The following is a 27,586-nucleotide window of genomic DNA, read 5'->3' as shown; positions in this document are numbered from 1 at the left end:
TTTTTTTCTTAAATTTATATCCTTGGGTTTACATTTACAGAAATGCTTGAGGGGCTACAAAAAGCATTGGCTAGCAGGCTGCTTGTTGTCATTTGATGCTCTCAGAATGACTGTTAGATTCGTATTAGAAGAGGCGTTAGTTGTGAAGTCAAACTGGGAAGTGGTTAGAGCAGGAAAAAGAGAGGAGAGAGCAGATATAAGGCCAGTGGGGGGGATGCAGTCATGATTACCTAACAACGGGTGGCCCTGGTCGTCGGGGTGTTCGCTGAGTGTCTGTCTGTGTGGGTGCCCTTGCCCTTGTATGATGCAGGGAGGGGCGGGATCTGCAATTCTAGTATCTGGGAAGAGTGGGCTTGGTGGGCCTTGTGAGAGCACCGCAGCAGGGCTGCCCGTCACATGGTCTGCATCATCATCATCATCATTAGCATCAACACCATCATCACATTCATCATGGTCAACATCCTCCCCGTGGTTTAGCCACCATTCGTCTAGTCCAAAGCCCAAGTCAAGCCCCAAGTCCGGCTGGCTAACCCAGCTCTCTTGGTCTAAGGCCAGACGTGACAATAGGGAGTCCGAGTCGATCTCTTGAACCGGACCCTCCGCCTGGTTTCTACTGTCACTGGTCCCTCTATGCTCTTCTTCCTCCACCTTTGACACAGCCTGGGTTAGCCTCTTAGACCTTTTGCCTATTGATTTGCTCAGAGTACTGGGTAAAGGGGTGGTCTTAGGTGGAAGTAAGTGGGCTCGATACCGAGCAGGCCTCTGTTTGGAGGTGAGCAGCTGGCTAAGTAAGGGGTGCCCTTGCTTCCCGTCTCTTTTCCTAATAGTCACTGTAATGTGCTTGTGCGGCGTGCGGCTAGCGCCGATGCTATTGCTGCGCCCTTGTCTGCCAAAGCCCTTACTAGCCTGAGTGGCAGCCTCTCGGCAATGCTCACAGCTGTGACTCACCTCTCGGGGAGGGAGGGAATAAGAATGCATATACCTAATGAACCTAGCGGCGGCCAGGCGGGCCGCATCGCCCGGCGGCCTTCCTTCTTCACTGGGCGGCCCGTGCTCCAGTTTAGGACGGCCATGGCCGCAGGCAGCGGTTCTGTGGCCGACAGGAACCGAAGCACCCTCCGACTCCTCAAACCCGTCATCGTGACTGCAACGCTGCCACTTCCTAGACCCAACACCAGCCACACTACAGTCGCCTGCAGCCCGGCTCTCACCTCGCTGGTGATGCTGCTGCGGCGGATGCTGCTGCTGCTGTTGTTGTTGTTCTTGTTGTTGTTGAGTTGATACAGCTGATTTCTTCTTGGAGGTTGTGGACGAAGAGGAAGACGAGGTTGAGGAGAGGGAGGAGAATGAAGAGGTGGACGACGAGGACGGCGAAGAGGAGGAGGAAGACGCGCCAAGACCCAATCCACTCTTGTCCCTGCTACTTGCACCTCCCCAGGTGCTTTTGGCTTCACTGGCTTTGGTGTGGAGCAGGATGTCATCGGTGGCCGTAAGGTATTTGAGAAGCTCAGAGCAAGGCCGCCTCACCGGGCGGTTCTGTTGGCAGGATCCCCCTCTCGCTTTGCCGTTCCAGGGGTTCTCCGTCTGAGAAACGCATCAAGAGAGAGAGCAGGCTGTTTCATTTGCATGCATGAAAAAAAAGAAAAAGACACTCACTGTTGTTAGCATAGCGCAGCTGACCTAGTCTAGCGAGAAACGAAGTGCTTTAGTGGGCACCAAAATGAAAATAGCAAGAAGATGCAGCCAGAGAAACTAAAGGAGTGACTCAGACAGCCTGAGAACACTGGTTGTCCAACTATCCGTGAGGCAACGGTGGAACTGCTGTCTGCCCATCATCTTAATTGCACGGACCTCCGAGCACCAACCGAGCCACTCTGTGCACGCACCATGTCCTCCAGGAGCCCTCGATCGCCATGTTCCAGAAAGGGATGACTCAAAGGCGCGGTATGAAAATAGGGACTGCGAGGAAGCACGACACTACTGTGCAAATAAATTACGCACAAACGTTTGTTTCGTTTATCAGACAACAATCTCTAACTTGCGCTTTATACAGTCTTAGGCTTCCTAGACAAAAGGCAACAAAGAGGAATTCCAGACATTTCTCATAAGAATTAATGATCAATTCTTGCTAGTCGTACGACACTGAGCCTGGAGCTACACCGCTGATGAACTCACATGCTATTTATTCATAAACATATGATGCGTACGCCAACCAGACTTTAATCTCAATCCCACCCACCCCGTCGGAAGAAAGGGACTTTTGAGAGCAATCTAATGAGAACATCAAGTCAGATATTTTGATCTTGTCGTTTCAAGGCATCAAATGTGGCTGCAAGAGTGCCTGTCGCAGCCTTTTTATTTTTTTCCAACAGGCACCATACCAAGGCAGATAAGTGGTGGAGCTAATGAGACAACGGTGCCGACGCCTCGCCTGGAAAGCCCAACAGCAATCAGCCTGTTTTCATTACGAGATGCCCCCCTGGGATGGTAGACTAGAGCAGTAGTCTAACATCTTCTAAGGCAGTCACCAAAACAAGAAAAGTGTGAGAGGGGGAGATAGAGAGAAAGAGTAATAAACAAGACAGAGCAAGAACAGAGCGAGAAAGATAAATAAACGCTGACAAAAAAGATTGTGTGCACGAGCGAAATAAGCAACGAGGCGGTGCGTGTGTGTGTCTGTGTGTGTGTGTGTGTTGCATTGCTACCTTGACGACGGCAGGTGGTGGTCTGATCCGGTGGTTGTTGCTGGCTGCATGGTTCTGTGCCTTGCCACCTGTGTATTGATTATAGCTGAGCTGGGAGTTTGCAGGTGCCAGAAGGAGCTTCTTCAGCTGCAAATGGACCCAAACAGGATAAGAGAAAACGGTGAAGGAGGGCAAGGCAAACGAGCGTCATGCAAAAATGAGTTTGTTCTTTCGACTAGACAGCCCACGCTTTGTAGAAGTACAACAAAAAGAACGGAACGCCACAGTTGGAAAACATAAAAATCACAGGTATGTTTAATAGATGAGATTTTAAGCAGTTTATGTGGGAAAGGATCAGCTTTTTTCCCCTTTGCTAGTGTTTTTGTGTACACAAAGCCAGACTTCTCTAATGTGTTTGAGTAAACAGTCTCGAACATGTGGTTAAAGGTCATTTGGAAAGAACCGGCATGGAATAAAATGGACTATAACCGAACAAAACATAACATTTCAGGGCAAAGTTTACACCAGAGAATGCCCGGATGGTACGTTACATGTAGAACGTTAGTCGAGTTCAGTCTTTCGCCAACAAACGTGTGTAAAGACCGACGGAGGGTCGACGAGACGAGACGGATTTCTTTCTTTTCCTTTCTTTAGCTATGCACCAGCTTGATTCTCTGGCCTGTGGCACCCCCTCACACACACACACACACACACACACACACACACACACACACACACACACACACACGCACACACACACACACACACACACACACACACACACACACCCTTCGCCGCCACAGTATTTATATCATTGAATTTGTGCCACAATAGCGCTGTTGTGTAAACAGCACTGAAGAGAAAGCACAGAGATCCATTCCATTTAACTCACCCCTCTTTGCATCTACGTCTCTAAATACTCTCAGAACACTGTGGACACATTGTGATGGATGCAACGGAGTGAGGCGAGGACGCTGCCAAATACGAATTCTGTTCGACAAATTGGCCCTTTTGGTTCCCCCGGTCTCGCTGATGGGTCTTATCTGTTGCCTGCCATGGACTGAGGAGCTGCAGGCTAACTTTTCACACTGTTAGTGGCGCCGGTGCACCCAAAGGAAATCTATTATTTCGGTGCACAGACGCATAATTTCGGTGTTAGGTTTGGTTATTTCTTATCATAAATTAACAGGAATAATGAGAGAGAAAAAACAGAGGGGGCGCCACTGTGAATGAGAGACAGGAAGCGGGCTAAATATGGACCTGATATTAAAAGTTCGTCAGGTAAGAGCTTCTTTGCAATTCAATGATTTCATCTGTTGAGTATATAAAGTAAAGTAAGTTTATTCCTCATACATCCCTTCATTCACACCTCTCATGCAGGCCTGGTCTTAATTTCCTGTTGTCATTGTCTGAGACTTGCCATTGAGATATCAGCTCCTCACATCAACCGGTATTATCCATCCCAAGCGCAGTGATACCTTCATTGTTAGCATCGTACCGTCATCTTTTTTAGATACCATTCTCTTTCTTCCATCACTTCGTTTATGCTAATGTTCTGTGATGCGATCCGTCACTTAATCACTGGTCAGATTCTGCAGAGTCATAAGCCGCCGTCACCACCACAAGTTCCAAAATATCAACCTCATCAGATGCAAATTTGGCAGATTTGACATCCCTAATGCAAAAGTTTTGTACTTATTGAATAACGACATTAAATACAGGGAATGGGATGGAACGAAAACATTGTTCACTGTTTGGACAAAGCAAGCTCTAACTACACCCTTTATGGAACACCCATAGATTTATATATATCTTGCTGCTACTCAGATGCCCCTCATTCTCAATCTCAATCTCCCCGGAGAGTCTGAGCACCGAAGACTTTCTGACAGACTAATTAACACACATCATCTCATGTAATAAACAATCCTCTCTACTTCATCCACTTGTCTGTCGTGATTGTGGTAACAGACAAAGACAATGACCACTAGCTCTTATAAATGGGTTTAATGTGCCTCACTAGGTCTCCTTCCATGGATGAAACTTTTCCATTAACGACCATTTTGATATCGTGAAAACATGTGGTGTTAATGGGCTGGGATACTTTAAAATCTGTTCCTGTTTGTTGAAAGGTACTTTTATCAAAGACACACCGGCGCGACCAATGAAATCGGTTGGCCTCACAATGGAGCCCTCGGCTGCCAAAAACTGAGCAGTGAGTGTGGTCAGAGGTGATATCTCAGTAAGAAGACGTTCTGACCCTTTAATGTCAGTTCAGTGGAGAAAGAGAGCGCTGTTGGTCCTACCAGGGAAGGCTCCTCAGGTTCTGGGCTACGTGGTGAGCCGTCGGGGGAGGAGGGACAGCTCCGGTCACTGGCATTGGTCACGTCCCCATCTGCCAGGGCCTCAAACGAAGGTAATCCGTCCTCATCCACCGGGATGCTGTCCAGGGTCTCTGTAAGCACTGCCAGCAAATTGGCCTCATGTTCTTCATCTATCTTCTTAGCAGGGGGAAAAAAGGGAAGGGGGCGGGGCAGAGGTAGAAAAACAAAAAGACAGGGAAAATAGGACATTATAATCAGGAGAAGTTGCATCTCTTTTTTTTTGCGGTTGTTCGCAGGGTTTCGTCGTAGGAGCGTAGAACTGTTTGTTTTCTGTTTGCAGCAGAGCTGGATATATTCTGGCAGCCCTTTTTAAAACCAAATTCTCTCCCTGTGCAAGTGAGTCAAGCCTGTCACTCATATTTTAAGCACGCGGCTTACTGGACCAAAATAATATCTCGCCTAAGAAACCCATTACTAGGGCTGACAACTAGCGGGTATCTAGAGAAGACAGGGACGGGACGGGCAGCGTTGTGGTATGCTGGGGTTTGTGGCAGTGAAGGGAACAATGTGTGATGTTTGATTGTCTCAATCTCGCGAAACAGAATCCAAAGACAAGCTGTTGGCAAGCAATCCTCAGAAGAGCTGAATTACCAATCGTTAATACTAAATAAATGAAACACAACTTTAAGTTCGGCCCGACAGCAGGCTATTTAATACAGGCAGAAAGATGAATATATAGAGAATAAAAGAGGGAAGACACTGCAGAAACAATAAGAACAGAGTTGCATACGGATGAGTATAAAGACTGAGACGAAGGCAGCTTGCTAGACAAAATTGCAATGACAAGCGACGACAGGAAATGGAACGACGACGAAGCGATGGAGGTCGAGGGAAGTTTAAGACAGCTCAAAGATAAAAGGCGTGGTCACCCTGGGATGTTTGTTGGGGGGGGTCCAACAAGAGCAAATCCCTTCATGCACACAACAAGACTGGAGGATCGCTGTATGATGCTGTGTGGCCATCATTATCTTCGTCAACCAGCTACCTGTTAGACACCAGAAGAAGAACTACGAAGCTTCGGATTACAAAGGTTACCCTAGGTTTGGGTTTACCCCCAAGAAAGCGGCCATTTTAATGCTTCCCCACCTCCAGCTTTCATTTAGAGATGGCACGGATATCATGAGCGTCAGTTAGCTAGCTAACAGCGAGCTAATCTGACGTTCAATGAGCAGATTTTCCCTTAACAATACGAGCACTCAGTCATTATTAAAAAAATGATAAAGGGGACATATTTCACAGAGATAACACGACATAGACCTGGGCCATGCCACATTGGCAAGCAAATGCCTTGCAGGAAATTGCTCTGTATGAGGTGGCATGCTGTTTAATTACTTGCGAGAAGCTTCAAATCCACTGTGCTGGAACCCTCTTTGAATGAAATGTTCACCGTCCCAAGTTATTACCTGAGCACTAAGCGGGTAGGTATTAACTGCTGATAAATCTGGAGCCTTTTCTTAGCCCAAACATACATCCTCGCATGAGAAATTGAAAGCGGGATCATTTCAGATTATTACAAATGAGACTTTAATGAGCCAGACATCTGTTTGGGTCCGACCTCGAAGACTATCCAAGTAAATGTCGTATTCGGGTGCAGCTTTATTCGCCCCTCTGGAGGAAGTACAAGCCTGCGGGTTGCGTAGAAATCACAGCCACTGGTTACAGAGGAAGTTGAGAAGGCTGTGCAAGCTTCATTGTGTCACGGTTTGGAAAGGATTGGGCGAATTTCTGGGTCTGTGGCGAGTCAGAATGTAACATTTCCAATCCCGTTTCAAAAAAAAGCCTTCCACCAATTGGCAAGCTCCCACAGGCACACTGTATCCCCCAAGATAACCCAGAAGGGACTCTTGTAATTTGAAAGAGACACTTGTAAAAACCGCGAGTCGTGACGATCAGGCTGCAGCCGCAGCAGTGCTAGCGAAGACACTCATCGGCCAAGTGGGGATTTGAGAATCGGGAGGGTTAAGAGCAAAACCTCGGTGATCATTTCTCCCCTGGAGAGAGCAGGATCTAATACTCCTATCCGGGAGGGCGAGCTTTTCATTTCCAGCTTGAGGACCACACCTTGCAGAGTTCCTGCACCTCCTACCGACAGCTCGCCCGCCTCTTGTATACTTATAAACAAAATCGTTGCGTGGGCGGACTTCAAGAGCGACGGCATCCAAAGGGGGATAACCTGGCAACCTGCTGACGGCCGTGTCCACTTATATTGATTACCACAGCAGCTGCTGAGAGGGAAAGAAGGGCAAGAAGAACAAAGAGAGGAGAGAAAAATTGTCTCAGTGGGAGCACTTTCTCGCCCATCCCGCTTAATGGACCTCACCGAATTAAAGAGATCTTAACAATCCTGGGCTAATTGTGGGATCACAATATATTAACCCTGCTCCAATTCTAAAGGGTACCATTTTGTGGCTGTTATATTCCAAATGCTTCAATTAGCCATAAAACATGCTGGCAAGTGCTGGCAGAGCTTCTCTCACCCCCTCCTTCACCCCAAGCTTCCCCATGTGGGAGAAAAGAAAGCCAACTCCAGTTGTTCATTATTAGGTGAGACCCTTTTGTTATCAGGCTGGGGCTGTCTTTGCGATTGTCCTTGCCTTTAACTCTTTTATTGAGCTCCACAGAACGGCATTGTGTTCCAAGGAGATACTATTCACATGGCTGATAACGGGAGGTGAAGGTGGCGTTTTAAACAAACACTCACTTTTGAGCGCCGGGGCAAACAGCCGAATTAAACGCGCTAATTGCTTCTTGAGGATTTCGAGCTGCTGAGCACATTTTGCCCGGGCTCAAACTTTCGCGAGCTTTTTACAAGGGGAAAATGCACCATTTACATGTTAAAGGGGACCCGAAATGTGTTGTTGAAGTGGCAGAACGATAGAACTGATCTCCGAATAATACCAGGATGCGGCTTCAACGGCGTCGCCATTATCTTCAAATGAGAGGCAGAACATGTGGCAGACACTCTGGATGGGGGGAGATAAAATATTTCCCATTAAATGGGTCATCTGGTATTTAAGTACTGTTTATTCTCAGTGTTTCTTTTCGCTCACGCTTTCCCGCTCTCTTTCTGCAGATAGAGAAACGCCATCCAGTCACTTCAAGACAGAAAACATTCTTAATAAATTGGCCCCCGAATAGCGTGGCAGGATTAAATCTGCGCCTTGACAATTTAATTGCATTGCCTCATTTCAATCTTTACTTTGTCCCCTCTGCCCTCTGCTCTGTCAGATTTCAAAAACATTCCCTTGGATGAGGTTAAGCGACTAGCCGAGCCTTCTAATCATGGCGCAATCAGAAATTGCAGGGGGGGGTAGGCGAGTGTGTGTGGCGAGTAAAGAGGGTTTTATCAAGTCATCACATCTCGACTCTGCCAAGAAAAGCAGCCTTGGATTTGATAAACAAATAATGTCATTCTGTGTTATTACCCCCAGCCCCCAGATTTCAGAGGAAATAAATCAACGTCAGCCTCGCCGTTAAGGCGCTAGTCAGGCCTGACGCGTTGGCCGGTCACACAGGCGCAACATATGGGATAAGGGAGGAGAGAGGGGAAGGGAGAGGGGGGAGAGAGAGAGAGAATCATGGGGAGGGCGAGGTACGGGAACGATGCAAGGCGGGGAGACAAATCATGGCACCCGCCAGAGATGTCTGGTCATTTAGCATGAGGTTACTGAGATGGAGAGAGGGTGATTATGGCCTATGCGGAGCCATGAAACCATACATAACGCTGTTAAGTCCTTCTGTGCGAGGCGGCGGTGACACAATCTGGCTGTGTTCCAACTATAAAAACCACATGTAAAACCTCCGTTGTTGTCAGCGCCGCCATTGGCTCCAGAAGCAGAATATTCCGTGCCAAAGATTCGACGGATCACGATATGTTCTGCTTTTCACCAGCCAATAGGCAGACGACATCGTCCGGCACCTTTCTTCATCCTACTTAGAGATATAACCCCACAACTGTCCCGATAATCGTTTCATCCTGGCAGGAATTCATTCCACGCCTTCCATTTTGATAAAAATGGCGCCCTCCACCCCGGTAAAAAACGAGAAAACACGCCGCCGCACGAGCAGACTTGTTTACCTGCCAGATGTTTGTCGGTTCAGACGTGATTTTGAAAATGAACGAACACATCAAACGGCATTGGTGTGTGTGTGTGTGTCCATATGTGTGTGTGTGTGTGTGTGTGTGTGCAGATGATGCATCTCCTGGGAACCATTTGAGAACATTAGAGCATTATCAGTGATCAGATGAGGGAAAGAGAGGGGAAAAGACAAATTGAGAAGAGGAGATATCTTTTGTCAACGGGAGCTCTCGTTACACAACCCGATATCGGCCGGATCCGAAAGGGACACCTACCGAAGGGACATTAGCACCCCTGCCTCTCCATGGAGAAGCCATTCATCAGTAATCTCACTGGTATAAACCACCTGAACTCTGGCAAACATCTGCTCATGCTAGCTTTTAGCATGGCGCAAGCCCCCCTGGCGCCACAGGGGCGACTAAAGACCACTTTCCTTAAAAAAAGATATTTAGAAAAACCCAAACCCAAACCCAATTCCCATGTCTCCTAATGCGGTTATCCAGACAACCAGCAGGATCGCAGGTTAGGGCCTGGTGGATGCTTGTCTTCCCCCTAAGCTGCTGTTGTTTTCCTACTCCAGCCGTCCAACAGATGGTCCGAGCAACCGTTTGCTAACACCACAGACTCACACAGCGTCGTAATGATTGGACACTCGTTCCATTGTTTTGGCAGCTACTTCCCAATCGGCTTGGCACAGGAGGAAAGGGGGGAGAGGATGGGTATGTGTGTGTGTGGGGGGGGCTCTGATTGCTGTGATTGCTCTGACTTTGACGGTCACAGCAGGAGGCGACTTAAAAACAGACATTTGGAGCCTCAAATAAGCAAAATTCAGCTATATTCAGAGACGAGAGGAAGAAAGGTGCTTTCCTCTGCTTTTTTTTTTTTTTGCCTAATGGCATGCAAATAACTATTTGCTTAAGTCGGCAGCTCTGAATGTGCATCACTAAGCAAGGGGGGCCTTTGAACATGCTGTTACACTGTTGATGATGCGTTGAAGGAACACAAGGAGAGGAAAAAGAGCGAGTTCAGAGAGAGACCAGGCATCAAATATTACCTCCGACGTCCGTCTTTCTAAATGGCCGCCGCTACATTTCCTGGTTGGAATGGAAGCCTGCCATCAGCAGTCAAGCACCGCTATCCATTTAGCAATTGCAAACACGCACAGACGGGCTGGTCACTTCGGTTTTGACATTTACATAGATTTGCGAGGGAGGGTGGGCAGAATGAAGCAGAACTTCTTGTTTTTCGCACCGAGGACTCGGTGTTATTATCCGCTGCTGACACCACCTTTAAGCACTTACAACCACGCACACACACACAGGTACACGCGCACACAAAAAAAAAACACACACACACAAAAAAACGCAGCGCTGACCTTTCGAGGCCCTGCCAGGCCCATCCTGGCTTTGCGGCGTTTCATTTGTCACAGTAATGTCTCCCTCGGAATGACGCCAGCGCGAGGGGAGCGGGGATACAGTCGACGAGTTACAGCGAGGCTACGGCGTTTCGTCGACGACGTCCCGCTCTACATCTCTGCCTGCGTTGTGTTTGTGTGAACGACGGGTGGGCGGCGGTGGGGGTGGGGATGCAATCTTGCAAATTTATGGTAATTGAAATAGTGGAATCTTTTGGGGGAAATGCAGTCAATTTGATTCCGTGGCAAAAAAGGTCACCCTATTCAATTTGCACTCAATGGCATACGAGGTGCGACAGGGAAACACCTGAAAGCAAACGATCTTATCAAGGCCTCGCAGGCTTCGCCACTTACTCACCGCATAAAAGCTATTTGCTGATTACTAAATAAACGCATTATCTTTTACCTTGACTTCTGTGCGTGTGCCTTGTCGCTCCTGGATCCAGGTAGGAGGCTGCCACCGCAGGAGGCTCACGTCTTATCTACGTGGCGACTTTGCGAGAATGTTATCTGAGCTGTTTTTTCTTTCTTTTTCAAGTGCGAGATGCACGCTGAGCGACGGCGGAACAAAATCACGCCGGACCTTGCAAACCTTTTTTGAGAGTTGCGCAAACCGGCAATGATGTAACGGCTGTGCCTATCTCTCCAAGCAAATAAATGAAAACACTTCAGAAGAATTGTGCACTTTGATAGATTTCCGACTTGTTGACATGATTCAGAGATACCGTGAGGAAGGATAAATGAGGCATGAAACCTCTCGGACTTTTTCTTTGTAGCATCACCGTTGAATATCGAGCTGTATTCCATCTGAATCGTGGATCTATTCTCTGTGGAATACCGATGATGTTACCTTTGAATCGGCTCACCTTCACGGATAATGTTCCGCAAAGCGGACCTACCGCATCCGCGCAAAACTGAATCGTCGACAAAATGCGGAATGATCAATGGTGGCTGACCACTTGAGGACAAGTATTACTCCCAATTGCCCATCAAGTTATTATACAGCGAAAGCCTGTGTGAATAGAGGTTTAGCTTGCCACAGTCAGAGTCTGAAAATGGTGCTCTGAAAAGAGCTGCTTAACAGCCAGACAATTTTAGAGCTGTTGACTTCCTGAGGTCAACAGCTCTGTCGTGGCGGATGAATTCAGAAGACTCGTCCCAGATATGCCGCTTCACAATTTCACAACACGTATATACTATAAATCCGCTGAAAAAGAAGAGCTTCCTTTGGCTGTTTCTGTCCAACACTCTTAATGCAGTTGCCTTTTTTTGCCCTTTTTTTGTGTCAGGAGATGAGCTTTTTTTTTCCACGAACAACGACGTTTTGAAGGAACGCTTCCAACTGTCTGTGAAAGTCTCTGCCTTCAGTTTGGACTCAGGAACTACTGATTGGGCGGCAAGTGAGTCATCCAAGCATCCAGCCACTTATGCATCAACAGAGCCTTTGAGAGCCTCTTGAACTATTTGAGGCCTGTGCAGACTTAAATGCTTCAGGGGGGAAATAAGCTGCAGCTATAAGCATGCGGTGCACATCATAAACCGTAGTTAGAATGGGGAGGGGGTTGTTTTTTGTTTTTTTTTCTCTCCTGCACGGACGACAAAGCTCTTAAAAAAGACCTTTTGCATGTAGAGTATGCACCAAAATAAAGAAAATGTGAACATTTAACACACGGCAGAGAGATTTAAACATGTTTGTGAGAATTTTCTTGAGCAATCAGAGTCGTCAGTCTCCTGGACTAAAAATCTAAGGGTTTAACCACGATATACATTTGACCCATTGTGTTAAAAACACACCAGGGACAGACTATTGCAGCTAATTGTTAGCCAAGGTGCGCAGGTTTGTCTTCTATTAATGGTAAGGAACATAACTGGGCTCAGGAGTTCTGGTTTTATTTCACCCTGGTTCCCTCTTTCCAGATGATCAAGGTGCCATGTTTTAGTTAAACATTAGAGCTTTTGCAATCATTTTCTCATCCTACAACAAGCTTTACGCTCACATGTAGTCGTGTTGGCGTGTTTGAGATTCAACTACCAAACAGCAACCATCTGATCCAAATTCTGACCATCAAACCCAAACCTTAAACCGGCCGTAAACCATCAAACCAGGTCTCAACCTTCAAACAGCAAAGCAATGGTTTATATATTTTTCATCCATACAAAGATAGAAACACAAGACCCCCCACCCCCCGACTCGGATCCACCTGGGATTGATTGGCCTTTCTTGGAGAAGGGAAGCTTCGCCATGAATCAAGACACCCGCTGATTGAAGGCCTCCCTCCATCATCTTCTTCTTCTCTCTCTCTATATCTATCAAGGTTTTCCCCTTTGGTTTGTTCATCACTCCGTTTCCCACGACTTCTATCGCTTTCATCCCTTTTGTACCCCCTCCACCTGCCTGTTTAGATCAATTCATCTCATCTCTAAGCGTAGAAAAGAACGGCGTTAATGCATTCTATGCATCCACTCCAAAGTGTGCGCTATTAGATAACACAAAGGCGCCTGATGGTACGGCATGGCTGCAACATGTTGCCGTGTGTGTGTGTGTGTGTGTGTGTGTGTGTGGGTGAGGGGTGGATTATTGGCTTTGCATTTTGGCCAGGTTTAAGTGAAACAGCCCTGAAAGGCTCTTAGTAGAGATTACCACAGGTGCTAAAAATAGTCATTTCTGTCCAATACTCGCGCAAACGCGCACACACACCGGAAAGTTAGGAACGTTTCGAGTCCAGCCAGGAAAGGCCGGTATCTGATCTCCGTATAGGGTGTCTCAATTACGCAGAATGAGACATGGACACGCACACATCAGCCTCGGTGTGATCAGTATCCACCGGAGGGGGGTAGGGGAGGGGTGGATCAGCTGGGGCAGGAAAACCAAGCCATGACTCAATCAGCGGCGGAGGCCCACTGGGAATGTGAGTTCAGATCAGTGTGTGCTAGACCGGCAGCCAAGCAGTCACCACCACACCAAAAAGGATGCTCCCTTGTTCTTCTTCCAAACATTCCCTGAGGGAACTTTTTTTTGTTTGGCCACATCCACACCCCCTTCCCATCCCCTTCATTTTCCCTCCCCTCTTGCCATCCCTCGCTCCCTTGCAGCCTTTTCCTTCCAGAAGCAATTGTTGAAGGCCAGAATATATTTGTTTAGCCAGTGCAACTTCAACTTCCCATCAGCCAGGAACAAATGCATCGCCCCCGGGAGCAAAAAAGACACACAGCGGAGGGGGGGGGGGAGCAAAGCGAGACGGAATGGCAGGGAACAGAGCCTACAGTGTTTGCAGGGTGGCGAGAGTCCTTGTTGTGGAGTGGATCTGACAGACGCTCCGAGATGACACAGCCCCCCGTTTCGGCCCGAGTCTGCATCTTCACCCGCTATACGTCTGCAGCTGCTTGTCTACGCGGCCTCTCATTTGTTTGTCTTGAAACGGCAGCAGCGCCGCGGGTCTGAGTCGCGTTAAGTCTGACAGTGATGGAGGATTTCTTCCATCACGCAGAGCAAACAATGCATCAGCATGGTAAGAAAGAGGAAAGAAAAAACGAACGGGGAACTGGGGACGAGGGAAGAACGGTGTATTCTAATGAAACTCACTTGAGAAAATCATATTATACAGTAGAAATATGATAATTCATACACCCTTTGCTGGAGCGGTGAACTGGTGCGGGTGGTGTAGTCTCAAATGTCAGCATAAATTTGCAAAATAAACGCAAACCGGCATTCAGCATGGGGGAGAAGAAACAGGGACAATAAGGGTCTCTGCTGCCTGTGTGTACATTATTACGTGTGTGTGTGTGTGTGTGTGTGTGTGTGTGTGGGCGCCACGACTCCGCCGCGACCAGGGGGTCGAGGACGTTTGCGTCGACCGCCAACGGGCTAATCTACGCGTCAGTGGCGAGGGAGGAGGTGGGTAAACGCTTGATCGCGCGCGTGTTTGAAGAAATCCCGCTAAAAAAGTTGACCCGGCGGAGCTAATCTGCCTTTGCTTAGCAATGAGCGCCTTAGCATCTTGTCCAGAAATGCTAAAGCAAACAAGACAAAGCAGCGGAACGCCTCGTAAAACCTGATGCCGTTGCATCTTGTTCGGCGCACGTAAAGAGTCTACCCGGCTGTCATGACCCACATATTTCATTTCCTCGCAGTATGGCCCTGTAGTATGACCGGGTTTAATCCTGGGAATCTTATTTTACTGCCTGCAAAGCCTAAAATGTTTGACGTCCAATCCGGCGGACGTTCTCTGGTCTCTACGTCTGTCATGTGTCCAGATTATCTATTCATCGCTTTCCTGTCACCTCCAACTCTTTAACAATTCTCTATCTGCCCTTGTCCCTTTGTCCCACCCGTCCAACTATCCCCGACACATCTCGAAACAGGCCGGGGAACAGTACGGGATAAATGTCAGCAGGGAAAGTCAGCGCCAACTCCACAAGTACGATTTCGACGGTATTTGCGCGAATCCCCCCAAAAAACGGAAAAAAAACCACCCGACGTGTTTCCATTAATTGGATGGACACCAAACCAAAGCAAAGACCTGCAGTTAAAAAGAAACACGTTGGCAGTACATCGGGAACTTATTAGAATAACCAGCCCTTAACAACTGCAGCTCAAAATAGTCCGTGGACTTTAACGGCTTGGCTCATTTTAAAGAGGTGTCAAAACACGCCGCGCCAGAAGCGATAGCTGTTATGTGCGCGTGTGTATGTGTGTGTTACAACAGAAGGGGGGGGGGGGTTGGTGTGTGTTGGTTGGTTGGTGTTGGTGGTGGTGGTGGTGGTGGTGGTGGTGGGGGTTGTGGTGGATCATTCCCTGCATTTCGTGTCAGGGACAGTCAGGTCAGTGTTAGGGGACGGAGCGAAGGGGCCAGCCAGGGGCCAGCGTGTGATCCGAGGGCGTATGATGCGAACACATGCACTCAGAACAACACCCCCACCCCTCTAACGAAGTGTGGGGGGGGGGGCTTTCAACGGCAACGCTAAGGCGCGTCGAACACCAACAAAACCAGCCGTTCTGCCTCAACAGGTGACTCAAACTAACGGGGGGTAGGGTTGAAACTTCCATGGGGGGCCCCTAGTCGGACATAAGGCGGGGGGGGGCCTCGGAGGAGCAGCTGCATGCAGCTGCTGGGCAAACGAAGCAACGTTCTCCCGGTACCTGCTCCCCGACGCTCGCCGCAGGTCAGCGGATGTGGAGGAGGACGAAAAAACGCAAGAAAACAAGGATTTAAAATCCGTCCAGTTAACATCAATTAACTTGTTCTCTAATCTCCACATTTTGATTGGATGTTTCTCTGAGGCCAATTAAAGTGCAGGGGTGGGGGCACAGGAAGTACAGCTGCGGCCCCTGGCTTTCTGATCCTTGCCAAGCAGCAAACTTTCCCCTGTCAGATTAAGTCGGATTAGCTCAGTCCTGCCGTATGATGAACCCAGCACTTTATATGGTGACTGGAAACTTTCTGAAGATGGGGGGGGCAAACCCCTACCACCCCCCTCCACCCCCACCCCCCATCCCCCTGCTGTGATACAACCAGCCGCCGGCTTGTCCAACACGTAAACCTATTTGAGCGTATCCCGACACGTGTGTGTGTGTGGGGGGGGGGGGACATGTGGCGGCGACGGCGGATGGATAGCAGCTCAAAGTCAAACACGGTTTCTTACGCCGGGGTCCTGGGTGGGCTGCGAAGTTCCACCGGTTTTTTAAAGTCACACACACGCTAGCACATGCACACACTCTCATTGGTATTTTTATCCATCCCATGAGCCACTTGGTGGCCGCGAGCCATATCACAGACGATAGAGGAGCCACGGTCACACCGGCTCGTACTTAAGCACCCCCCCCCCTGCCCTTTCCTCTATGTGTGTGTGTGTGTTGGTGGTGATCCAGTGTGGTGATATAAAGAGACTGGGAGAAGGTGGTAGGGGAAGGGTCACACATGGAAGGAATTCGCTCTTGTTGTTGCCTGCAAGACCAGCGCAGAGGCACACAGAACACACAACAGACACCCTGAAAACACAACCACATGACCACAAACACACACACACACACAAACACACACACAAACACACTCAGAGTGAGTTTTTCTCCAGTCGCGAGGGGGCAAAGCATCCAATCTCTGTCTTTCTTGTCTATCTCTGGCGCAGATAAAGGCTTATAATGAACCGGGGACTGGAAGTCAGTCCCAAGACCGATGGCTTTATGGCCCCATCCAGATCGCCGCCCTCTGTGGACTTCGTTTGTCACCGGGTGAGAAAAGAGAGAGCCTCAGCCAGAGGGAGGGAGGGGAGAGAGAAGGGGGAGGAAGCAAAGTTTGAAGTTTTACACTCCAACCTTTGAGAAGTGTTTTGCAAGACTAGCGCCGTGTCCACATTTACCACCGGCGCCTTCCTTCAGATGTGCGCCGCTTTACTGACTCTCGCCGCGGTAGGATTGCTTGAATTTTGATAAGGGGACCTACCGTGGCGGCCAACATTCATACAAGCGTACAAAGGTCCCACCCACCCCCAAGCTTATCACCCATCACCTTATCGCCGCTTTTGTACTTCGGAGCAATTTAAGATCGTGTTTGTAAACTGGTAACAGTTGTACATTTTCGCTTGGCTGGCATTCAACGGGCGCGATAGCGTGTTGCGTTCGCTGGGGCGTGTTATTATTCCAGCTCACTCCTGACCCCTGGGAGAGAACATACGATGGAAACCGCCGTGCGTAAATGGCGAGAACTCGCAGCGGAAGATAGAGTAGCCATGAATCCGTGAGCTTTCACTTACCTCGAAGAGATTGGACGCCTCGTTGCCATACTGAGCGGATATGATCTCTGATTGGTCGCTGTACCATTTGAGGCCACCGAGGAAGCTGTCGGCGTCTAAGTCGGAGACGTCCAGCTCGGAAAGGTCGAGTTCGGGGAGGTCCGGGCAAAGGGGCTGGTCTTCACCAACCAAGGCGGCGCACTGGAGAGGAAGAAGACGGCGGTCAGAGATGGCCTTCATAGCGTTACGATTGTTTCGGACTCTATTCGGCTGCAGACGCGCAAACGTACAACCCGGACCCCCCCCACCCCCCAACCATCCCTAAAATACTCTCTGCTCTAGGTATCAGAATCGTCTATCCGATGTATGACAGGTGTTTCCTCTCCCGGCCCCCACCCTCCACTGCTTCCAAGTGATGGGATCTGGACCGGAAATGAACGCAAACGTGCAGGTTTTTGTTTTTTTAAATGAAGGTGGGTGGGGTGGGGGGGTATAGAACACAGGGTGTTCATCCTTTTTCCTCCTTGTTGCAGAATCCCCCCCACACACACACTCTCTCTCTCCATGATCCTCACGGAAACACTTGCGATACATCAGCAGCCCCACCAGGCAGAGAACCAGCAGCAAACCCCCTCTGGTTTTTTTATACGTCCGTGGAAAAAACTTTTGAGATCTCAAGTCAGACATCATTAAAAGGCGCAAAATTAAAAAAAAAAACCCACAATGCCTTGGGGCGTGTTTGCGCGCCTTGGTCATGCATATTCAAATCCCACAAAAAAAACAACAACCAGACTCGTCCCCCTTTCTAAACGATGTACGCACTCCTGATGATGTTGACATCACTCCAGCCGGCGTGTGAGCGATCCGGGACCGGCCTCAAGACGGTTATATGATCGGTACCCCCCCCCACCCCCTCCTTCCCAAACACCCCTCAACCCCCCTCCCCCCCCCGGGAGGAGCTGGGAGGCGATGGGGGAGAGAGTTGGAGCAAAAAAGCTGCAGCGAGGATAGTATGTCAAGAAAAAGCGAGTCAGACACCGGTGTCACTCCTCATCTGTCATCGGATTCACACCGACACGAATATATGACGGGATCGGATTGGGAGGGGGAGGGGGGGGGCAACACCGTCATGTTCCGACCGCAGCAGCAAAGGAATGGGTGTTGGGGGGGGGGGGGGTAGATTCACTGCGTCTTCGGGTTTCCAGTCGGTGATCCCGGGCAGAAAACGCGTCCAAACAGATGCTGGACGTCCTGCGCGCCACCGGTGATTTACGCGCGGATCGCGCGTACAGGAGGAGCACGGAGCGGGGTGGGGGGGGGAGTGGGTTGGGGTGGGGGGGTCCGGGGTGACAGTTCTCTCATTGGAAAGCAAGGTTTCATCACATGTGACTGAATCCACACGCGTGTCTTTCATTTAATGAGAGCTTGGAGAAAAAACGGAGCGATCGTGTCGCAGTGAGGTGGAGGACAAAAAAAACAGAATAAAAAAAACAAAAAACGCTCCTACCTGGAAAAAGTGACCGGGCGCGTGCGTGCACGAGCGGCTAAAGTGCAAAGGACCCCCCCCCACCCCCCCATACAAAGTCGACGCGTAAATCAGCTCCTCATCCCAGTTTTTCCCGGTTATATTCTCATGACGCGGCCAGTTTTTGACCAAAGATATGCAATTCGGGCTTCGACCCCCCCCACACACACACACTATACCCCCCACTCCAGCCAAGCAGACTGAAAGGTGTTGCCAGGTAGACCTGGGTGTCAGCAGCAGAAGGGAGCCGGGTAATAAAGATCTTTTTTGGATGCACTTTACGGTTTCTACGCGCGTCAATCCCACGGACACGACGACAGGTGCGCCCCAGGGTGGGTGGGTGGGGGGGTAGATTACTTATTTAAAAAAATAAATAAAGAGCTGCAGAAACAGAAGGAGAAAATGAAGTGGCACAAATTCATGAAGATTCATGAAGCCTGGCTGGAGGGGGTGCGGACGTAGCTCTCCAGCCCCGGCGCAGCGGCTCCTCCGGCGGGGACGGCGGCGCACAGACGAGTCCGGTTCGGTTACAACGATGCGCCGGCGCAAAAATACATAAATACATACAGATAGCGGTCCATCAGGGCGGACGGTTGTTGGTGCCGCTGACAAATAACGAGCATAACCCGGACGAACCAGGAATACCTGACTTTGAGACATCTCTGCGTGGAAAAAAAACACCTCGCGTACAGTCCGAAATCCGAGAGATCCGAAAGCTGGTAAGAGATCCTAAAGAGGAAGGAATGATCCTGAGGTCGTGCAACGCGGGACGACAACTACATCTGTTTAATTCCCTTCACTTGTTATACATTCCCGGGTTGTATATTCCCCCCGCATCCTCAAAAAAAAAAAAAAAAAAACCGCGTCCAGCGACAACCGCGCAGAAGAGGTTGCTGACTTATAGGCGCAAAAAATCAGACGGTCGGATGTTCCATCGATCCACAGGAAAAAAAGAAGAAGAAGAAACAAAGTCCAGAGGGCTAGAAAAGACGGAACAAGTCGTGTTTGGTTGCTTTCTTTTCTTTCTGTTTTTGTAGTTTTTTTTTTTTTTTGGATGCGCTCACCTCTAATTCTCTCCATACCGAGTCTTGGTTACACCTGTCCCACGCCATCCAGCCACTGAATGACGGGCGGCCCCCCTCCCCGGGAGAAAGACAAATAAAAAAAATTTAAAAAAAAAAAAAAAAGGAAGAAAAAAAAAGATTAAAAAGCAAAAAAAAAAAAAAAAAAAATGAAATAAAATCAAGTAAAAAAAAGAAATCCACACACGCTTCCCCAGTCGCGCTCACAATGGCAACTGCTGCCCCCTCGTCGAAAATGAACAGAGGGCACCTGTCTTACAACTGCTTTCCATCACATGACAAAGCTATTAAAAGTAGGCAGGAGGAGTGACTCCGCTTTCCACACTACTCGCCCCGGTGACGCGCCTTGGAGCGGGCGGGGTCTGGCTGCGCACATAGTAAAAAATCCTCTCCACGCGTTGGGGAGGAAAAAAAGGTCCATCTTTTAAAAGCACATCTATATCCCAGCATCTTGTCTTCCTTCACGTCCGTCTATATTTAGGTTTCTGATAAATAATCCGGGCGCGTAAATCTCTCCAAATCCGGCGAATATTTTCATTAGAATAAAAGTCTTAAATGTGTTTGTTCCTCTTTTTTTTTCTTTTTTTTTTTTGGTGGTGGGGGGGGGGGGGGCGCTCATGCGCGTCAGTCATCAATAATCACCTCCCGCTATGCGCTTTGGGTCCCTGTGGAAGCAGACTTCCAAAGGGGCGGGGGGGTTCGAAGCATCTCAGAGTTGCGCGAATTTACGCCCCTGATTCTATTTCCAGCCAAAATTAAATTAAATTAAATTAAATTAAATTAAATTAAATTAAATAAGGGGGATTTCGCTTCAGGAATCCGTAACTAACCAATGAGGTTTCTGGAAAAAAAAAAAAAAAAAACGATGCGCGGCGCACGCGCTCGGTGCGCGTCACGTGGTCACGTGGTTTGATGGAAATTATCTTTTTTTTTTCCAAAATAAAACGTTTAAACTGTTTGGAACCGCGATTTGGGGTTGACACACAGAGTGTAACCAGTGTTACCAGAGTATCAAAGACCGTGTGTGTGTGTGTGTGTGTGTGTGTGTGTGTGTGGGTGGTGGTTGTGTTGGTGGGGAGGGGGGGGCAAGTATTTCCTTTTCCAGGGGCAATAAAAAGGACAGGTGGCGGTATCCAGCGTGTATTCAGTGTCAACAGGACGTGTATGGGCAACACGACCTCAGTAAAATAAAAACACCAACGCTGTGGACATTTTAAACAAAGACTCTGCAGGGGGGGGGGGGCTGGGTGGTGTTGGGGCTGGTTGGTGGTGGGGGGGTGATCCTTCTAAAATGTTATTGTTCTCCTCCGATTGACTCCTGAGGCGTCGACTCATCGTCGACACAGAAACGCGTCGGTCCGAAAAAAAAAAAGATTTTTTGGATTTTTAAAAAAAATTTCATTCGTGTCAGAAAAAAAAAAAAAAAACTTTTTCAAACCCAGGAGCCCCGCACCTGTCGCCACCCGGAGGCAGGTGGGGGCAACATAGGGGACCCGATGGGAGCCTGGCGGCGATCCATTCCGGAAACGTAACGGGGGGAACCTGCAGGACGAGGAGACCCCTCCCTCGGTGAGTCACCGTCAGACAGTTTATCTGATCGTAATCTTAAACCAATTAAAACGACGGACGCTAAATATAGAGACGACGTCACCATTCCCTCGAGGCCGGACGGATCCTCGTGGAGATTTGCAGATGTAGGAATGGCTTCAAAAGAGGCTAACGAGTCTTTTTTTTTTTTTTTTTTACACCCCCACCCCCCCACCCCCCAGCTCAAATACAGGTAATCTTTGAAATGCCACCGCTTTTGTTCCGGTTGCAGATGGCTGCTAATGAATGGGCGAGCGCGCCGGCTGGAGCGGCGTGATAAATAGGGAATGTTTAGTAGGAGCCCACACCAGGAGACACCCCAGCCAAAAGCGCCACCAGCTCTGCGTGGGTGGGTGGGGGTGGGGGGGGCGCACCGGCATCGCTCCGGAATCGATCGACCTGCCCGCCCCCCTCCTCCCGAGGAATGACCTCTAGCCTCGCCTTCACACCGGCCTCACATTTAACAGCTCTGGTACACATCACAACTCCAAGGGGATGAACCTATGGGGGGGGGGGGGGGATAGTTGTTTAGGCCCATTGATGGAATCTCAGCGAGATTGAAGGTGCGCCTTATAGTCCAGCGCGCCTTATAGTGCAGAAAATACTGTATTTACCTTATTATTTAGGGTAATTTAAACGTTTATGAACCTTCTATCTGTATTACCTTTTCCACACCCTTATAGACCATTTAAAGAACTTTTGTAACGTATCGCACTTCCAGATGCCGTCAGCCAATAGAACGCACGTACGTTATCACGTGACTTAATAAAAATCCGCGATGAGGTGAAGTCGCGCCGCGAGGGATTACTGCATTTTGTAGAATTCAACAAAATACCCTGTTGGTTTGGTCTTCGTGGTTCCAAAATGAGACAAATCCAAAGATATTTAAAATTTATCGGCACGATGATTTCCGTCGGAAAACCGATTCGGCGTCGGAAGAGTGGGACTGGAGCTGAACCCGATCCGTCCCTTCAGGACCGTTTACTTCCTGACACTCCATCCGTACTCCAGCTAGGTGCCTTGTTGTCCCGCTTTCATTAATTGTGTCCCCCGCCCCTCCGAGAGCGAGGCGCCGAGCAGCAATGGAGGTTGTGGTGGAGGGGGGGGGGTGATTCATATCACTTTGTCGCATGCCATTGCTCCCAACAGAATCCATCCCAACATCTGGCCGTTTTAACACACGGTGGTTGGTTCAAATATGATGCAAATGTTGTAAAAAAAAAAAAAAACGACAAAAAACGTAAAATATCAATAAAACTGGAAAAATACTCAAAAACGGAAAAAAAGAAAAGATTTCTGCTTAAAAAAACGTTTCCCGCTGTTTTGCGGAGCCGCGTAAAAGCTTCCGTCCGCGGGGTTTTTAACTCCACGCAAAACCACAACCAGTGTGACGCCGCAAAATGATGGCAGCCCCCGCCCTCCGACCTATGGTAAGCTACTCCCCCCAGCGAAGATTTTGCATCGTCTCCCTTTGTAGTGCCCTTCAGAGGAGCGCTAGCCTCGCCGCCCCTCGCGCCGGCGTGTAATCCCTTCCATCAATGAACTCCGCTGTGTCATTTGCCAACTCTCAGGATGGCGGCTACTCCCTCCCCCACCCCCTGCTGAAGTCGGGCCTACATTATTAAGGCGAAAGGCGCGGGGCGGCTCGGGACAGTTAGCCGCGGCATGAAAATAGCATCAGCCCCACGCAGGGGCAGGTAAACACAAAAAAGGAGCCCTGGAGCGCGACGCAACCCCAGCTCCATCGCTGCTTTCGGAGAACCGCGGATGACTAACGTGGCGGCGGCGTGTCAGGGCGGGGTCGGGCGGCGTTATCCCGTTTAGAAGCGAGTCATGCAAGATGCTTGTGCAGAACGGAGGGGTGAAGCTGTGAGCATCGGAATGATGTGCGATACATGTTAACGGAGAGCTGCTAAAGTGGCGCTCTGGGTTTTTAATCGGGTATAGGACTCGCAAGGAATATTAAAATTTATGGAGCGTGAGAGTTTGGGTTGCAAACACGCATAAAGAAGAAAGACGTGCTTAAAACGCCACCAAAAAAAAATAAAAAAAACTCCTGCCACGTCCCCGACAGATGCCAATAAGGCGAGATTTCGCGGAGGAGACGCAGATGACGCAGATGAGTCCAACCCAGATGACGGAAAAGTCGCAAAAAAAAAAAAAATCGGAATCGGCGAGAAAAAATTCACAGAAACGGGAAATAAACTCCAGAATGTGAGAAATATATTAATGAGATCTCATTACCGGCTATGGGGGTGCGTCTTTTCTGCAAAATCTCTCGTGAAACACGAGGAGGATGCCCAGAGCACAACAGATGTTCCTTAATTTCTAAAATAATAGAGAGGCAGGGCCAGATACCTTGACAAACGCAGTCCTGGTAGGAAGAATTGGGTCAGAAGAAAGCGCGCCTCGCCCTGCGGAACACCACAAAAACAGGACTGGGGGAGGAAGAAGAGGCGGAGGTGCACAGGTAGAAATTTCTGGAGCAGCTTTTTACCATCTTACTACGAGTGCATCGTGGAAACGCGAGCAGAAACATTACACCCCTGAGTCCGGACTGCAGTCTAATTATTTTGAGCAATGAAAAGAGAAGAGAAAAAAATAAAAAAAGAAAGAGAGAGAAAATGCACGCCAATTGCAATTCTTTCATACCACCTGCATACGGGGGGGGGGGGGTGTATAACCACCAGCCTGAAAAAAAAAATCCTTACGGCACAATAAAACTGATTGTATCATCACCTTTTCTTTTTCTTTTTTTTTTTCCCCTTACAGAGTACATTTCTACGATTCTTCGCATCACCTCCTAAAAGGAGGAGTAGCGCGCGGTGATGGGGAGGAAGAATTTTTTTTTTTTTAAATTTTTTTAAAGGAAGCAGGGCCAAGGATGTGAGGCAAAAGAGGAGGTGCAGTCAATACCCGCTTTTTTTGCCGAAGCAAAAAAAAAAAAACGAGCAAAGGAGACAAAAGGAGCAGATGGATGGAGATGGGGGCTAATGGTGAAAGAGAATGACGGGGGGGGGGGCACAAAAGCAAGAAAAAAAAAAAAGGAGTGAGTGATTGAAAGATTTAGACAAAGACGGGCCATGAATTAGAGGCAGAAATGGAAGGAAGGGGAGGAAAAATGGAGTGATCGAGGGGAGGAAGTGTGGATTTAAACAAAAGAAGGCTTGGAGCTACCTTCACGACGCTCGGGAAACGGCGCCATTCCTCATCCGGAGATAAACCAGGAGTCCGGCCTCGCCGACATCGCGCTATCGCGGCGTTGATCTGACGGTCGCCTCTCCCCGCCCTTCCCTGCTTTTTGGTCACGCTGTGGAAATCTTTCTGCTTACGTGGAGGAAAGGTCGCCTCATTCCAACGTCGACCTGACCTCGTTGCCCCCGCGTCGGGATTTTGAAATGAAGAAAAATAAAACTCTAGCGCAAAATCCGCTCTGGCCGCTTGTTAGCGATATTCAACCCGGAAGAAATAATGAGATGCGGTTTTGTGGAGATGACAGAAAATAATTGGTTTTGATGTGTGTAAAATCAGGATTTTTAAACCGGACATCATATTTAAATGACTTGGCAAGCCTGAGCGTCGACATGAAAGCGTGCGTAAGCATATTGCAGAACTGTGCTGAGCAATAATGTTTGCTTTTCCTCACGCGTAGGCAACATCAGCCCTTTTTCTGTTGTTTTTTTTTTCTTTTTTCTCTTGCTTATGCCGCCAGCAATTCCCACTTTCCTGGATAAAAAAAACAAAAAAAAAACTTCCTTATAACTTAATATTTCTGATCAACCTGCGGGAGAAAAATCGCTCGTCGAAAAAAAAAAAAAAAAAAAAGTCTGGAGATCGTTCAATCAGACAAACTTTTTCCCGCCTCTGGTTGCCGTGCAACCCGTTCCGTAATCCCTGGATGTGTCTGTGTGTGTGTGGGGGGGGGGTTGTTGTTTTTTTTGCGGCGCTCGCCGTCCGCTGGGACTGTCATCACTGCCACAATAAATAGGATTAATCAGCACTGGCATGAGGCACTTTGGTCCAGATGACGCATGTAATTAAGAAGTAATTGGCATGTCATCTGTACATGAGGAAATACGACGTGCGCCGCTGTGTCCTCCAAAGACCCGATTTTTTATTTTTTATTTTTTTGGAGATAACTTCCTTTACGCCGATGACGCCGTCTCTTCTCCGCCAAACCCGACTTCCTCACTCGCTTATTTACATCATAACACACTTAAGCATTAATTTGCTAACTTATTCATTTATTTACATGCTAACCCACTTACCGCCGCTCGCATCCAAGCGACTTATTCATTTATCCACATCCGGGATGACACGGTTATTTCGCCTAAGCGTTCAATTTATATTCGCAGGTGGGGAAGTGAGTCCCGCCTGCTTAATTTACGAAGAGCCTCTCTTTTCACTTTGGTACAAAAGAACAGGTTTTATTCGGCTCGATTTATACTGTAGCTTTCGCACACAATGGGAGATGACCAGAGATGCCCTTTTTGTGTTTGGGGTCACCTCGGCTGCAACAATAGGTCTGAACTGCCCCTTATCTCCTCTTGTAAACGTGGAGCTCCGGGAGAAGTCGGGGGGCCTGATTTCACGGCCCAAATGGGAGATGTAGAGATGAATCTAAAAGAGGAGTTTTACGATTGGCTTTTTGCACCTTATGTTAACTGTTTCTGGGGTAATAAGCAATGAAAAATCTTCCAGTTCGGCTTCGGGGGTGATGATTTGGTGGTTCTGAGATTATCGGGGTAATAAAAACTAGGATTACTTTGGGTGTTCTCCTCTGTGAATTTAATTGGTTGAGGAATATCGAAGATGCGCCACAGGAAGCGCTTATCACGGTTACTCACATGTTCAAGACGCCAAACAAAGCAAAGGTAATCCCAATCTTGCCGGTGGAAACTTTTCCTGTTTTTCTTCGGCGGCGGCGGCGGGGGTTGGGAGTCGGGGTCAGCGATGCGCTCGGCGGCTAACCTCGAGATAGCCGCTGGCTAGTTTGCTGTACCCCCCCCCCCCGATCGCGACGGAAAATCACGCTAAGACGGAGAGAGAGAGAGAGCGGCGGGGGCCAAAGCAAATGGCTCCGTCGAGATACCCCGGTTGTTTTTCATCACATCAATTTCATGCTTGCTCTGCCATTTTTTATTTTTATTTTTTCAGCGATGTGACGTGATTGGAGGACTGAGGACGAACTGAAGAGGACGGAAAAACAACAAGCTCGGACGCGGACGCCGGCGGCGTTTTATGTTAATCCTGAGACCTGTTCCTGATTGTTGTCGTAGCAAACAAATATCTCCAAAAGTAATATATATCTCCCGACAACACCGCTCGCCCACTTGTCAATTTACTGATGCAACACAGACGCTCTTCCAGAAATTCAGTTTACTCTTTCTGTTATGTTTGCACAGACTTAAAGGAACTTCTTACGGCTTTTGGAATATCATCCCCCCCCCCCCCAGCTTCCCAGAGGAGTAGCTGTTTATTGTTAGTCGGAGTCGCACCTGTGGAATTCTTTTCTTTCCTGCTTCTGCTCGTACGTATCTTTCCGATCAACAAAGGAAAACTTCCACTGAATTCCATAAAAAAGGCGCCGCAGTCGTAAACAATCATGTTTATACGCGTTAAGATAGCAGATATTTAACCCGACGATTGCTTTATGGAGCTCTTGACCAAACAGACTTTGCAGGGCTTTGCATAATTCCCGTCTTTCATCTGTTGATATTTGCGGCGTCGTGACTCAAAAGGGTCGTATAAATATAAAAGCCAAAAGTACACCAAGTGCTTCGCATTGTGTACCTGGAGGATGTGTTACTTTTTCCGCGGAAAGTACGCGATAAAAACTCTTGGGAAGGGAGTCAACAACTCATCGGACAATCTCCCATCCATTGGAGGTAATTAATGAGTGCGTTTTTAATTACCCCTATGTGGCAGCGCCCACTACAGCTTTTGTTTATTGAGCCCCACTGATACCGATATTAACAAAGTTGGGTTAACGATAGAGGTATTTTACCTAATAGCATTTTTATTACTCCCGCTAAGATTGAAGCCATTAATTAACAATGGGCGAATTAAGTTCCTCTCCCGTAATGGCCTACCAACACAGGACAT

General features: G+C 48.5%; 1 protein-coding gene across 6 annotated transcripts in view; it reads right to left on the bottom strand.

The window, feature by feature from the left end:
• Positions 1-27,586, bottom strand: part of ppargc1a (peroxisome proliferator-activated receptor gamma, coactivator 1 alpha) — a 202,271-nt gene that overhangs the window by 14,062 nt on the left and 160,623 nt on the right. Inside the window, exons 1-5 of one of the 6 annotated variants that reach the window (XM_068308687.1) lie at positions 19,877-20,414; positions 17,309-17,488; positions 4,988-5,182; positions 2,706-2,831; positions 231-1,584 (exon numbers count right to left, since the gene is read on the bottom strand). In XM_068308687.1, the coding sequence (XP_068164788.1) occupies positions 231-1,584; positions 2,706-2,831; positions 4,988-5,182; positions 17,309-17,488; positions 19,877-19,924 (1,903 nt within the window). In that variant the 5' untranslated portion in view covers positions 19,925-20,414. Of the gene's footprint in view, positions 1-230; positions 1,585-2,705; positions 2,832-4,987; positions 5,183-17,308; positions 17,489-18,109; positions 18,131-19,876; positions 20,415-27,586 lie in introns of those variants that run through there. The other 5 variants (XM_068308690.1, XM_068308688.1, XM_068308691.1 and 2 more) reach the window with 5 other exon arrangements.

The sequence above is a fragment of the Antennarius striatus genome, chromosome 23 (assembly GCF_040054535.1).
Source record: "Antennarius striatus isolate MH-2024 chromosome 23, ASM4005453v1, whole genome shotgun sequence".
NCBI lineage: Eukaryota > Metazoa > Chordata > Actinopteri > Lophiiformes > Antennariidae > Antennarius > Antennarius striatus.
The sequence above is the reverse complement of the archived record's forward strand: the minus strand, read 5'-3'. Positions and strand labels throughout refer to the sequence as shown.